At 60.9% G+C, this 9,200-nt stretch overlaps 1 protein-coding gene across 1 annotated transcript in view; it reads right to left on the reverse strand.

Moving 5' to 3' along the window:
• The window catches only part of GALNS (galactosamine (N-acetyl)-6-sulfatase), a 19,489-nt gene extending 11,538 nt beyond the window's left edge, over nucleotides 1-7,951 (reverse strand). Inside the window, exons 1-3 of the mRNA XM_026447380.1 lie at nucleotides 7,583-7,951; nucleotides 3,508-3,644; nucleotides 2,420-2,522 (exon numbers count right to left, since the gene is read on the reverse strand). Coding sequence (XP_026303165.1) covers nucleotides 2,420-2,522; nucleotides 3,508-3,644; nucleotides 7,583-7,936 — 594 coding nt within the window. The 5' untranslated portion in view covers nucleotides 7,937-7,951. The remainder of the gene's footprint in view (nucleotides 1-2,419; nucleotides 2,523-3,507; nucleotides 3,645-7,582) is intronic.
• Between the last annotated feature and the right edge of the window lie 1,249 nt (nucleotides 7,952-9,200).

The following is a 9,200-nucleotide window of genomic DNA, read 5'->3' on the forward strand; positions in this document are numbered from 1 at the left end:
CCCCCCCACCACCAAGGGTGTTGTGTCCGTCACGGGCTCCCATCTGACCCACTCAGCCATGTGTGACAGGAACCAGAGGGTCTCCGTCGTCTGCAAGGCTGGCCAGCCGCCAGAGACCAAGGCCCAGTCAGTGCCCTCCAAGAGGACCCCAGGCCCACAGGACAGGCGAGTCCACGGGGCTCCGGCCATGGGCCAGCCTGCCGAGCCACACCTTGTGGGGCTGTGGAGCAGGACGGGAACAACAGGATCACAGGCTCGATACCCACGCAGGACGCAGATTCTCCCCGGCAGTGGCCACAACAGACAAAAACGTCACAGGGGCCCACTGTCATCTGCTCTTAGGGTGGAAAACAAATTCTGATTTTTCTTTTTATACTCAAATTATGTGTCTAGGCCAGGTGCAGTGCCTTACGCCTGTAATCCCAGCACTTTGGGAGGCTGAGGCAGGCGGATCACCTGAGGCCAAGTATTTGAGACCAGCCTGGCCAACATGGTGAAACCCCATCTCTACTAAAAATACAAAAATCAGCCGGAGATGGTGGCAGGTACCTGTAATCCCAGCTACTTGGGAGACTGAGGCAGGGGAATTGCTTGAACCCTGGAAGTGGAGGTTGCAATGGGCCAAGATCACAACACTCCACTCTAGCCTGGGCAACAGAGCCAGACTCTGTCTTAAAAAAAATTGTGTTTGATTGGATATACTTAAAAACCCATAAAAATCCAAAGAAAAAAACCCCAGGTTCCCTTCTTGGAACATTCAGCTGTGGCCCCCTTGGGCCCCATTTGCAGACCAGCAGCTTCAGCCACACCAGGCCCCTCCCCCGGCCCTCCCTACCCCACAACGCTCACAGTCCACTGTCCTCATTTTCTGCATCTCAGGCTGCGATTTTTACGAGTAAGTACATCTGTCCCAGAACAGGTGAGTTCACTACCGACGACCCCGCTCTGCCTACGGCCATGAGGCCAAGCCCCGGGCCCTCAGGACCGCGGCGTCTGCCATGTCGCCAAGCCCCGGGCCCTCAGGACCGCGGCGCCTGGGGTCGGGGCAGCCCCTGGTACTCTCCGGGGTGCAGAGCGACCCCCGGTACTCTCCGGGAGCGGAGCGACGTGGTTAACAGCCTCCCTGCCTGCTGGTGCTGGGGCTTCTCCTGATGTTTTCTGAGCACAAACATGTTCCAGCAAGGACTGCATGCGAGCGAGACCCCGGCTGCATCAGCGGCGAGTCTGCCTGCAAAACCTTCCAGACTTTTACAGGCGCCGACAGGAGCCTGGGAGGCTCCGCCCGGGGGCTCTGGGTGCCCTTCTAGGTGCAGCCCGTCCTCTCCGGACACCAACTTGGGCGAAAGCGGGGCTCACCGACCTTGTCCCAAGAAGGCCAATGACAGGGACCCCACAGAGGGCCCTGGAGAGGGTGATGGGGTGCGTGTGTGTCAGTCGCGGACCAGCCCTCCTTCCAGAGGGTTCCACGCACTGCCCGCCTCCAGGTAGCCAGGAAGTACCCGTGGTGCTCACTAGAGCAGCCCTGAGGAACCCTGGGAGTCTGAAGAAGGGCAGATCTCGGAGAGGCCGGGGGACCGATGCCCAGGACAGCCCTCGCAGGCGGCAGTGTTGGGTAAAACCCGAAAAAAGAGTGGGTGCAGGGCCTGCGCAGGGTGAGGAGAGGTCGAAAACACTCCTGGACCCTGGTGCTCTCCAGACGCTGCCCCGCGAGCAGCTTCACTCCTCACGTCTAGTCTTTAGATTTTCCATTAAACTAAATGGTTTTCTTCCCAATTAAGGCAGATTAGCAGGGGGTTCATATCTCAAGACTTTGATGCTGGGAGTGAGTGGGGCTGAGACCGACCCCTCAGGAGGGCGTGGGGGATGCTGGAGTGTGGGGATTAGCAGGGGCCAGAGAAGGCCCTGGGGAGGGAGCAGGAGGCTCGAGGCGAGGGCTCGTGGGAGAAAGTCTGGCACTGACAATACTGCGGTAGCCTGGGGTGGCAGGAGCCCCAGGCCCTGTGCGTGTGGCGTTTCACCCAGCCATGCTGGGGGCTGCTGTGGTGACGCCGAGGCTATGGCCCCCATGTAGCACCCGGGCCAAGCAGGCCACACCCCTGTCGCCTCCAGCCTGGGGTGTGGGCGAGGCTCAGGTGCCCTGGCAGGATGGAGAGGCCCATGGGGGCCACCTGACCAGGGTCTGGGCCAGGCTTGCAGCTGTGCCGCGGGGCTGCTGTGTCATCGTGCGGGGCAGGAAAAGGTCCCTCCCTCACCTCCAGCCTGTCAGCTGCCACACCCTGGGCCACGCAGAGGCGGCTGTGGAGAGGGTGGGGCTCCTGCCTGTCTCACCCTCCTGTGCCTCCCCAAGGATGGCGCTCAGGGGCCACATCTGGATAGAGATGGGGCAGCTCCGCCCGCGCCCATGTCCCGAGCCCCGTACCTGTCTGAAGTTCTCCCAGGAGTTGGTCCAGGTCCAGAAGTGAGCCTTGTGCTGCCCGAGGGTGGTCGCCATCAGCGTGTCCCCGCGGTAATAGAAGACGGGCCTGTCGGACGGGAGGGGAGAACCATGTAACGATGGGAAGGACACGCTGGGTCCACCTGGGGGCTCCGGGCTGCGTCCGCTGTCAGTGGCTCATGCCTCCGCGTGAGGTCTTGGTTGATACTTTACAAAGATGATCGAAAAGTGAAAAGGCCTGTAAGGTGGTCAGGGCTGGGGTGCCTGGGCGTCCCCTCATTGCTGGTCCTTGGTGAGGCCAGGCCAGGCCCTGGGGAGGGTGGGCAGGCCAGAGGAAAGCGGGTGGCACGGGGTCTCTGGACCACGCTGGGCCTGCGAGGCAGGAACGGGGAGTGGGGGATGCAGCCGGGCACCGTCTCTCCCCACAGTGACCAAACACTTGTGCCAGGTCCCGAGAGGGGACAAGTGAGCACAACCCCCTCTATCCTGCCCCGGAAAGCCGGAGGAGGCAGCTGCCTTGGGCCATCCCCACCTTCTGTTTCCCCTCAAGCCTTTGGAATAATCCTCATCCCTTCAGGGCCGCCCAGGAAACGTGGTTTGAGTGAAATGGTGGCTGCTCTCAGGGGTAGGAAATGGACTTTGGACACCAAGGATTTAGACAGAAGTGAAGAGCTGGCCGAGCCGAGCCGTGGACTTGGCAGAGCAGCGACTCAGGTGGAAGGAAACTACAGGAAGCCATGAGGCACTGAAAACCAGGCGGGGCAGGGAAGAGGGGCGGCGTGGGCCTGGGTACAGGCAGGGATGAGGCCCCTCTCCCGGCCTCGCCCTCCCTCCTAAGGCTTTCCTGAGAGCCAGGGCCTCGCTGTGCTTGGACCTTCCCAGGGTGGCTCCCGCCCCACAGGCAGGTCCCCAGGTCCTCTCGTCACAGGCCCCCCGCCTCCTTCAGCACTGGGCACCCCACGCCTGTGTCTGGAATGAGGGGGCAGCTGGGCCTGGGGGTCACACCTGATCAGCAGCTCTGGGCTTCACCACGTGGATCCGGGGGAAGGGGCCAGGGCAGTTCTAGCACCAACCTGTCCATCAGCCGGCGCTGCAGGAGGGCGGGGAGGAGATTGAGGCCATCAACGGCCCTGTCTCTGGGTGGTGTCAGGCCCGCAAGCGCCAGGCTGGTGGTGAAGAGGTCCATGATGCTGCCCAGCTGGTGGCTCACCTGAAACACACGGCAGCAACGCGCTCAGGGCACTCTGCCCCGCCCCGACGGGGCTGGGGCCAATCCCCGGGGGGACGTGAGCCCTGCTGCCCAGCTGGGTCTACAGATACGCACACACGCGCACATGCCCACGGCAGGGACTGAGCGGAGCCACAGGCCTGTGAGTGGCAGAAGGGCCTCAAACCAGGCCTCAAAGACCCCAGAGCCAGGCCACGTCGTCACTCCCTGGCAGCCTCCTCTGCCCCTGTGGATCAGATGAAAGGAGAATCACAGCTCTGCCACGGAGATGCCAGGAGGTCCCCCCTCTCCAGGCCCACCTGTCTGGAGAAGACCGCCTCGCTCTAACACTGAAAGCCCTAACGCCACCGTGAGCCCTGCCCCTTAAGTCAGAGAAGCAGGTGGAGGAAAACCAGGCGTGGAGGGGCAGCTGAGGCTGGACAGGAGCACTTCTGAGTGGCTGTGGCGGGGACGGCTCCTGACACACCCAGGGAGCTCCAGGACAGGCAGGAGGCTCTTTCCTGCCGTGCCCCGACCTCCAGAGGGCATGGGCACTGGTAACCAGCCATGACCACAGCGTGCCATCTGGCTCCCCTCACTGGCCCTGTCTGCTTAACTCGGGGGCTCCAGGCTTGGGTCACTCGGCAGGGAGACTGGGGAGGGGGTGGAGACACATCCCTGCCTGGCAAGCACAGCCTCTGGGGCAGCGGGACAGGGACCACCACCCGCTGCCAAGCCCTGGAGCTCCCACCCAGTGTGGACAACCCTCCCCGTGGTCTGGGGCACCCTCGCCGCCTGCAGCCAGCTCCTCACTAGGGCAGACGGAGATCGCCAGCTTCTTCAACAGTAGGGTCCTGGCCTCACAGGGACACTCACTCCGCGCCGCAGCTGCTCACGGGATCTGGGGTCTGCAGCGCCCAGTGTGGGGCAGGGACGGCAAAGGTCAGCGTTTGCCGGGAAGGTTCAGGGAGCTTTGCAGAGGCTGAGAAGCTTCCCCAGGTCTGGTCAGCAGTGTCTGTGCGACTGCTTCCCACCCTTCTCCTGTCTTTTAAAAGACAGAATAATAAAAGAAATCCAGACACCTTTGTCATCCGAAAAATAAACCGCGGAGCCGGGTCCGTGCCCGTGGCGCCGGCGGGGCAGGCGGGAGTTGTGTCTGCCGGTCGCCGCATCAGCATGGGCAGGGGCCTTGTGAGGCCTTTTGGAAGCTCTCTCCAGGCAGCGAGGCCTTCCAGAAATGTCCGGAAACGCAGCAGGCAGCTGCAGACATGGGAGAAGTCGCTAAAGCCACTATCAGCGCTTTCGAGACCTCACTTGGAATCCAGGGCTGCAGTGACTAAAGCCGCCCCTGCCCGGAGGGGAACCGTGGGGACATACGTCAGGTGCTTTGACTAAAACCCTGTCGTAGTGTTGCGGCACACGGGCCTGATGCCATCGAATTCAATTTCAGTTTGTGGCCCGTGGGAAACAGTAACGTGGTGGCTCCGGGGAGAGGTTTCTCTTCCTCAGGGAGCAAGGCAGACAGGAAGGTTCCAAAACGCTGAAGTTTGCATTTTTCTCAGCTGGAACCTTTCCATGGGCAGGTGGGTGGGAAGGTCTGTGAGGTAAAGACATCCCTGAACCCACTGTGCACGGAGCCGGGCGGGGCTGGGGAAGCTCCCCTCACCTTTCCCAGATTGCTGCTGAGCACAGCCACGGGTGACTCCCAGCCTGGGCAGCAGAGCCCCAGCCCTGTCCTGGCCTGGTGGGCACCCGCTGCAGTGGGAAACCTCACGTCTCCCAGGCCTACGCAGGTCCCGAGTCTCACGCCGGCGTCTCCCAGGCCTACCCGGGTCCTGAGTCTCACACCAGCGTCTCCCAGGCCTACGCAAGTCCTGAGTCTCACGCCAACGTCACAGCGTTCACTGAATGGCCACCGGCCACTCCCTGCAGGTGCCCCCACACACGAGGCCAAACGGCCCATCCCTACCCTCAGGGGAACGGCGCTCAGGGGAGTGGGGGCGGCGCAGCCGCAGCCTGTCCTAGGGGCACCCCACACCTTGCAGGAGGCCGTGCTCACCACCCATCCTTCTCCTGCACAACAAGGCGGTCACTCTCAGGGTCACTCTGCTCTTCACACGGAGCCGCAGCTGCCTGTTCAGGGAGTCATGGGGGGCCTTCCACCTTCAGGGTCCTGGGAACTTGGGGTGGCCCAGGAGTCCCATGTCAGACAAAGGCTGCCCTGGGCAGAGGGTCTGAGGAGGGAGGCTCACACACCTGTAGAGAACAGGTGCTCTTGGCAGGTGCCACCCCCAGTCCCACTGGCTGCTGGGGACACAGGGGACTGCCCAGGCATGGTGGGTAGTAGTGCAGGCTCCACAGCCAGGCACCTGCTCCCAATTCTGCCCCCTTATAACTGGGCGGCCCTGACAAATGACTTCCTCTCTGGCCTCAGTTTCCTCATGTGTAGAATGAGTGGGGAAGAGGAGGACCTGGCAGAACAGCAGCCAATCCCTGGGCCTGCAGACGCGTGACCAGGCCAGGCAGTTAAGGCGGCAGACACACGCAGGCTGCTCATCAGCGGGGCTGGAAACAGGAAGGGCAGCCTGGGCGAGCAGGGGGTGGGGTAGGACACAGCCATAGGGTCCTCAAAAGTGGAACAGGGACCGGGTGCAGTGGCTCACACCTGTAATCCCAGCAGTTTGGGAGGCCGAGGCGGGTAGATCACGAGGTCAGGAGATTGAGACCATCCTGGCCAACAAAGTGAAACCCCGTCTCTACTAAAAACACAAAAATCAGCTGGGCATGGTGGCGGGCGCCTGTAGTCCCAGCTACTTGGGAGGCTGAGGCAGAATGGCTTGAATCTGGGAGGTGGAAGTTGCAGTAAGCCGAGATTGCACTACTGCACTCCAGCCTGGGCAACAAAGTGAGACTCCATCTCAAAAAAAAAAAAAAAAAAAAAAGTGGAACAGGAAGACCAGGACAGATGCCTGCGTGCTGCTGGCTTTGATGGTGGAAGGGCCAGGAGCTCAGGAATGGGGCGGCTGCTAGGATTTGGAAAAGGCAGGGAACAGAATCTCTCCTGGAGCCTCCAGAAGGAGCTGGCCCCGGCACGTCTTCACTCAGTCCTGAGAGCCTCATGCGGACTCTGGCTGCCATCATGTGTGATGTTCCAGCTGCCTCTGGAGGCTGTCGGGAGGGCAAAAGACTAAGAAACAGCGAAGAAACGCCCCCGTTTACAAACACCAGACTTGGCCCCGTGTTGATGGCGTGTCTGGCTCAAGTGCTCCAGTTAGACAAGACCGCACCGTGTGATTCTCAGCTGAGGGGCAGATTCCCGGGCCGGGGGAGATGGAGTGATGCATGAAGGTGGTCAGGCTGAGATAGCAGGACGCACCCTCGCCCGGCTAGAGCCCAGGCCACCACCGAGGTCTGCACCCCACGCGGGAGACAGACACCAACAGTCCCGTGTCGGGCTGCTGCTGCTCTCTGAGTGTCCTTACGACACTAGCCTGAGAAGAGGTACTTTGGGGGAAAAAAAGACCGATTCTGTAGTAGACAGGCTTTTAAACATTCAGCCTGCTCTATGCCTCCTCTAGAAGCTCATGGTGCCCATTAGCTAAAGGCACTGACAAGTCCTGCAAGGAAGAAACCTGTTGAACTCTGTTTAACTCAGGACTGCTGCGGTGACTGCACCACGGACGTCTCCTCCCCACACAGTCGTTACCAGCACCTCTGTGACACATGGCAGGATACACGGCTCCAGTCCCTACCGAGAGCCTTCCTGCCCATCTGACCGGGCCACAGCAAGTCCCACGCACCGAGAGAGAGACCTGGTTCTGAGGAGATGGTGAGGCTGAGCATAGGGTGCGTGGGGGAGGTGACCAGTGAGGGCTGCACACACCCTGGGGTGGCCACAGGCCTGGGCCTGCTGCCCGGCAGACGGGTGGACGCTGACTCACCTGGCCTGCGGCGATGTGCCCCGGCCACCACGCGAGGGCAGGCTCCCTCATCCCTCCTTCAAACGTGGTCTGCTTCCCACACAGAAAGGGGCCGTTGCTGCCACCTGGGAGAGAGGGGCCCCACGTCAGGCCACTGGGACTCGGTGTCCCCAGGCCCTCCCCCTCCCCAGGTGACACTGAGTCACTGAGACCGGTCATGGGGACAAAGGGCCCAGCCAGGGCACTCTGGCTGGAGTGCAAGATCCGAGCCTCAGGGCAGCTCTCCGGGGGCTCATATGAGATGCCGCGGCTGCCAGGTCCCCTGGAGAAAGTGGGAACGTCATGCCCACTGAGAAAACGGAAACGCAACCACATGGTGTCAGCCAGACTCAGAAACGTACACTCCCGCAGCAGAGGCCCTGGGCGCTTGCCCAGCGGCTGCCGGCTGGTGCTTCCCGAACGTGAATGTTCACAAGCCTCCCGGTGTTTGGGGTACTTAAAATGCAGCCAACTTCTGGCCCCCCTACAGTCTGACTCAGTCAATCAGGGTGGGGTGCAGGAATCTGTGTTTCTGACAAGCCCCCAAGACTGGATTTTGGTCTCTGAGCCATCACTTGTGGGAAGTGGTCATGGGGCAAAGGCCAGCTCCGGTGCCGGGACCATCCCTGGCTCACTCCCAGACAGGGAGGGAGGAAGCAGGGGGCTCATGTCAGGGACAAAAACCACTCCTGCTGCTGTAGCCTGAGCCACCTGAGGCTCTCTCTGCTTCGGGTCCCCTGAAAAAAGGGGAAAGGAAACCACGGGGCTGGCTGTGGTGGCTCATCCCTGTCATCCCAGCACCTTTGTCATCCCAGCACCGTGGGACGCTGAAGCAGGGAGACTGCTCGAACCCAAGAGTTCAAGACTAGCCTAGACTGGTTTCTACCAAAGAGAGACCATGGCTAAATCCCATCTCTACAAGAATACAAAAATTAGCTGGGTGTGGTGGCGTGCCCTGTAGTCTCAGCTATTCAGGAGGCTGAGGTGGGAGGATCGTCTGAGCCCAGGAGGTCAAGGCTGCAGTGAGCTGAGATCATGCCACTGCACTCCAGCCTGGGTGACACAGCAAGACCTTGTATCAAAAAAAAAAAAAAAAGAAAAAAAAAAAAACCGGACGCGGGCGCACGCCTGTAATCCCGGCACTTTGGGAGGCTGAGGTGGGTGGATCACGAAGTCAGGAGATCGAGACCATCCTGGCTAACGTGGTGAAACCCCGTCTCTACTAAAAATACAAAAAATTAGCCGGGCGAGGTGGCGGGCGCCTGTAGTCCCAGCTACTCAGGAGGCTGAGGCAGGAGACTGGTGTGAACCCGAGAGGCAGAGCTTGCAGTGAGCCGAGATTGCGCCACTGCACTCCAGCCTGGGCGACAGAGCAAGACTCTGTCTCAAAAAAAAAAAAAAAAAAAAAAAAGTATTTTTCTGGCAGTGGAAAGTGAACCACCCAGGGGACGTGAAATCATCGCAATTCTTTCCTGCGCTGCCTTCCAAACCCCCCTCTGAGTGGCAGCGTGGGGAAGGCTCTGAACAGAACCTCACAGGCAGCTCTGCTCAGAGTCCCTCACAGGCGAACACGCCAACACCCAGAACCTGGTCTGGCTCA

Source organism: Piliocolobus tephrosceles, chromosome 17 (genome assembly GCF_002776525.5).
Source record: "Piliocolobus tephrosceles isolate RC106 chromosome 17, ASM277652v3, whole genome shotgun sequence".
NCBI lineage: Eukaryota > Metazoa > Chordata > Mammalia > Primates > Cercopithecidae > Piliocolobus > Piliocolobus tephrosceles.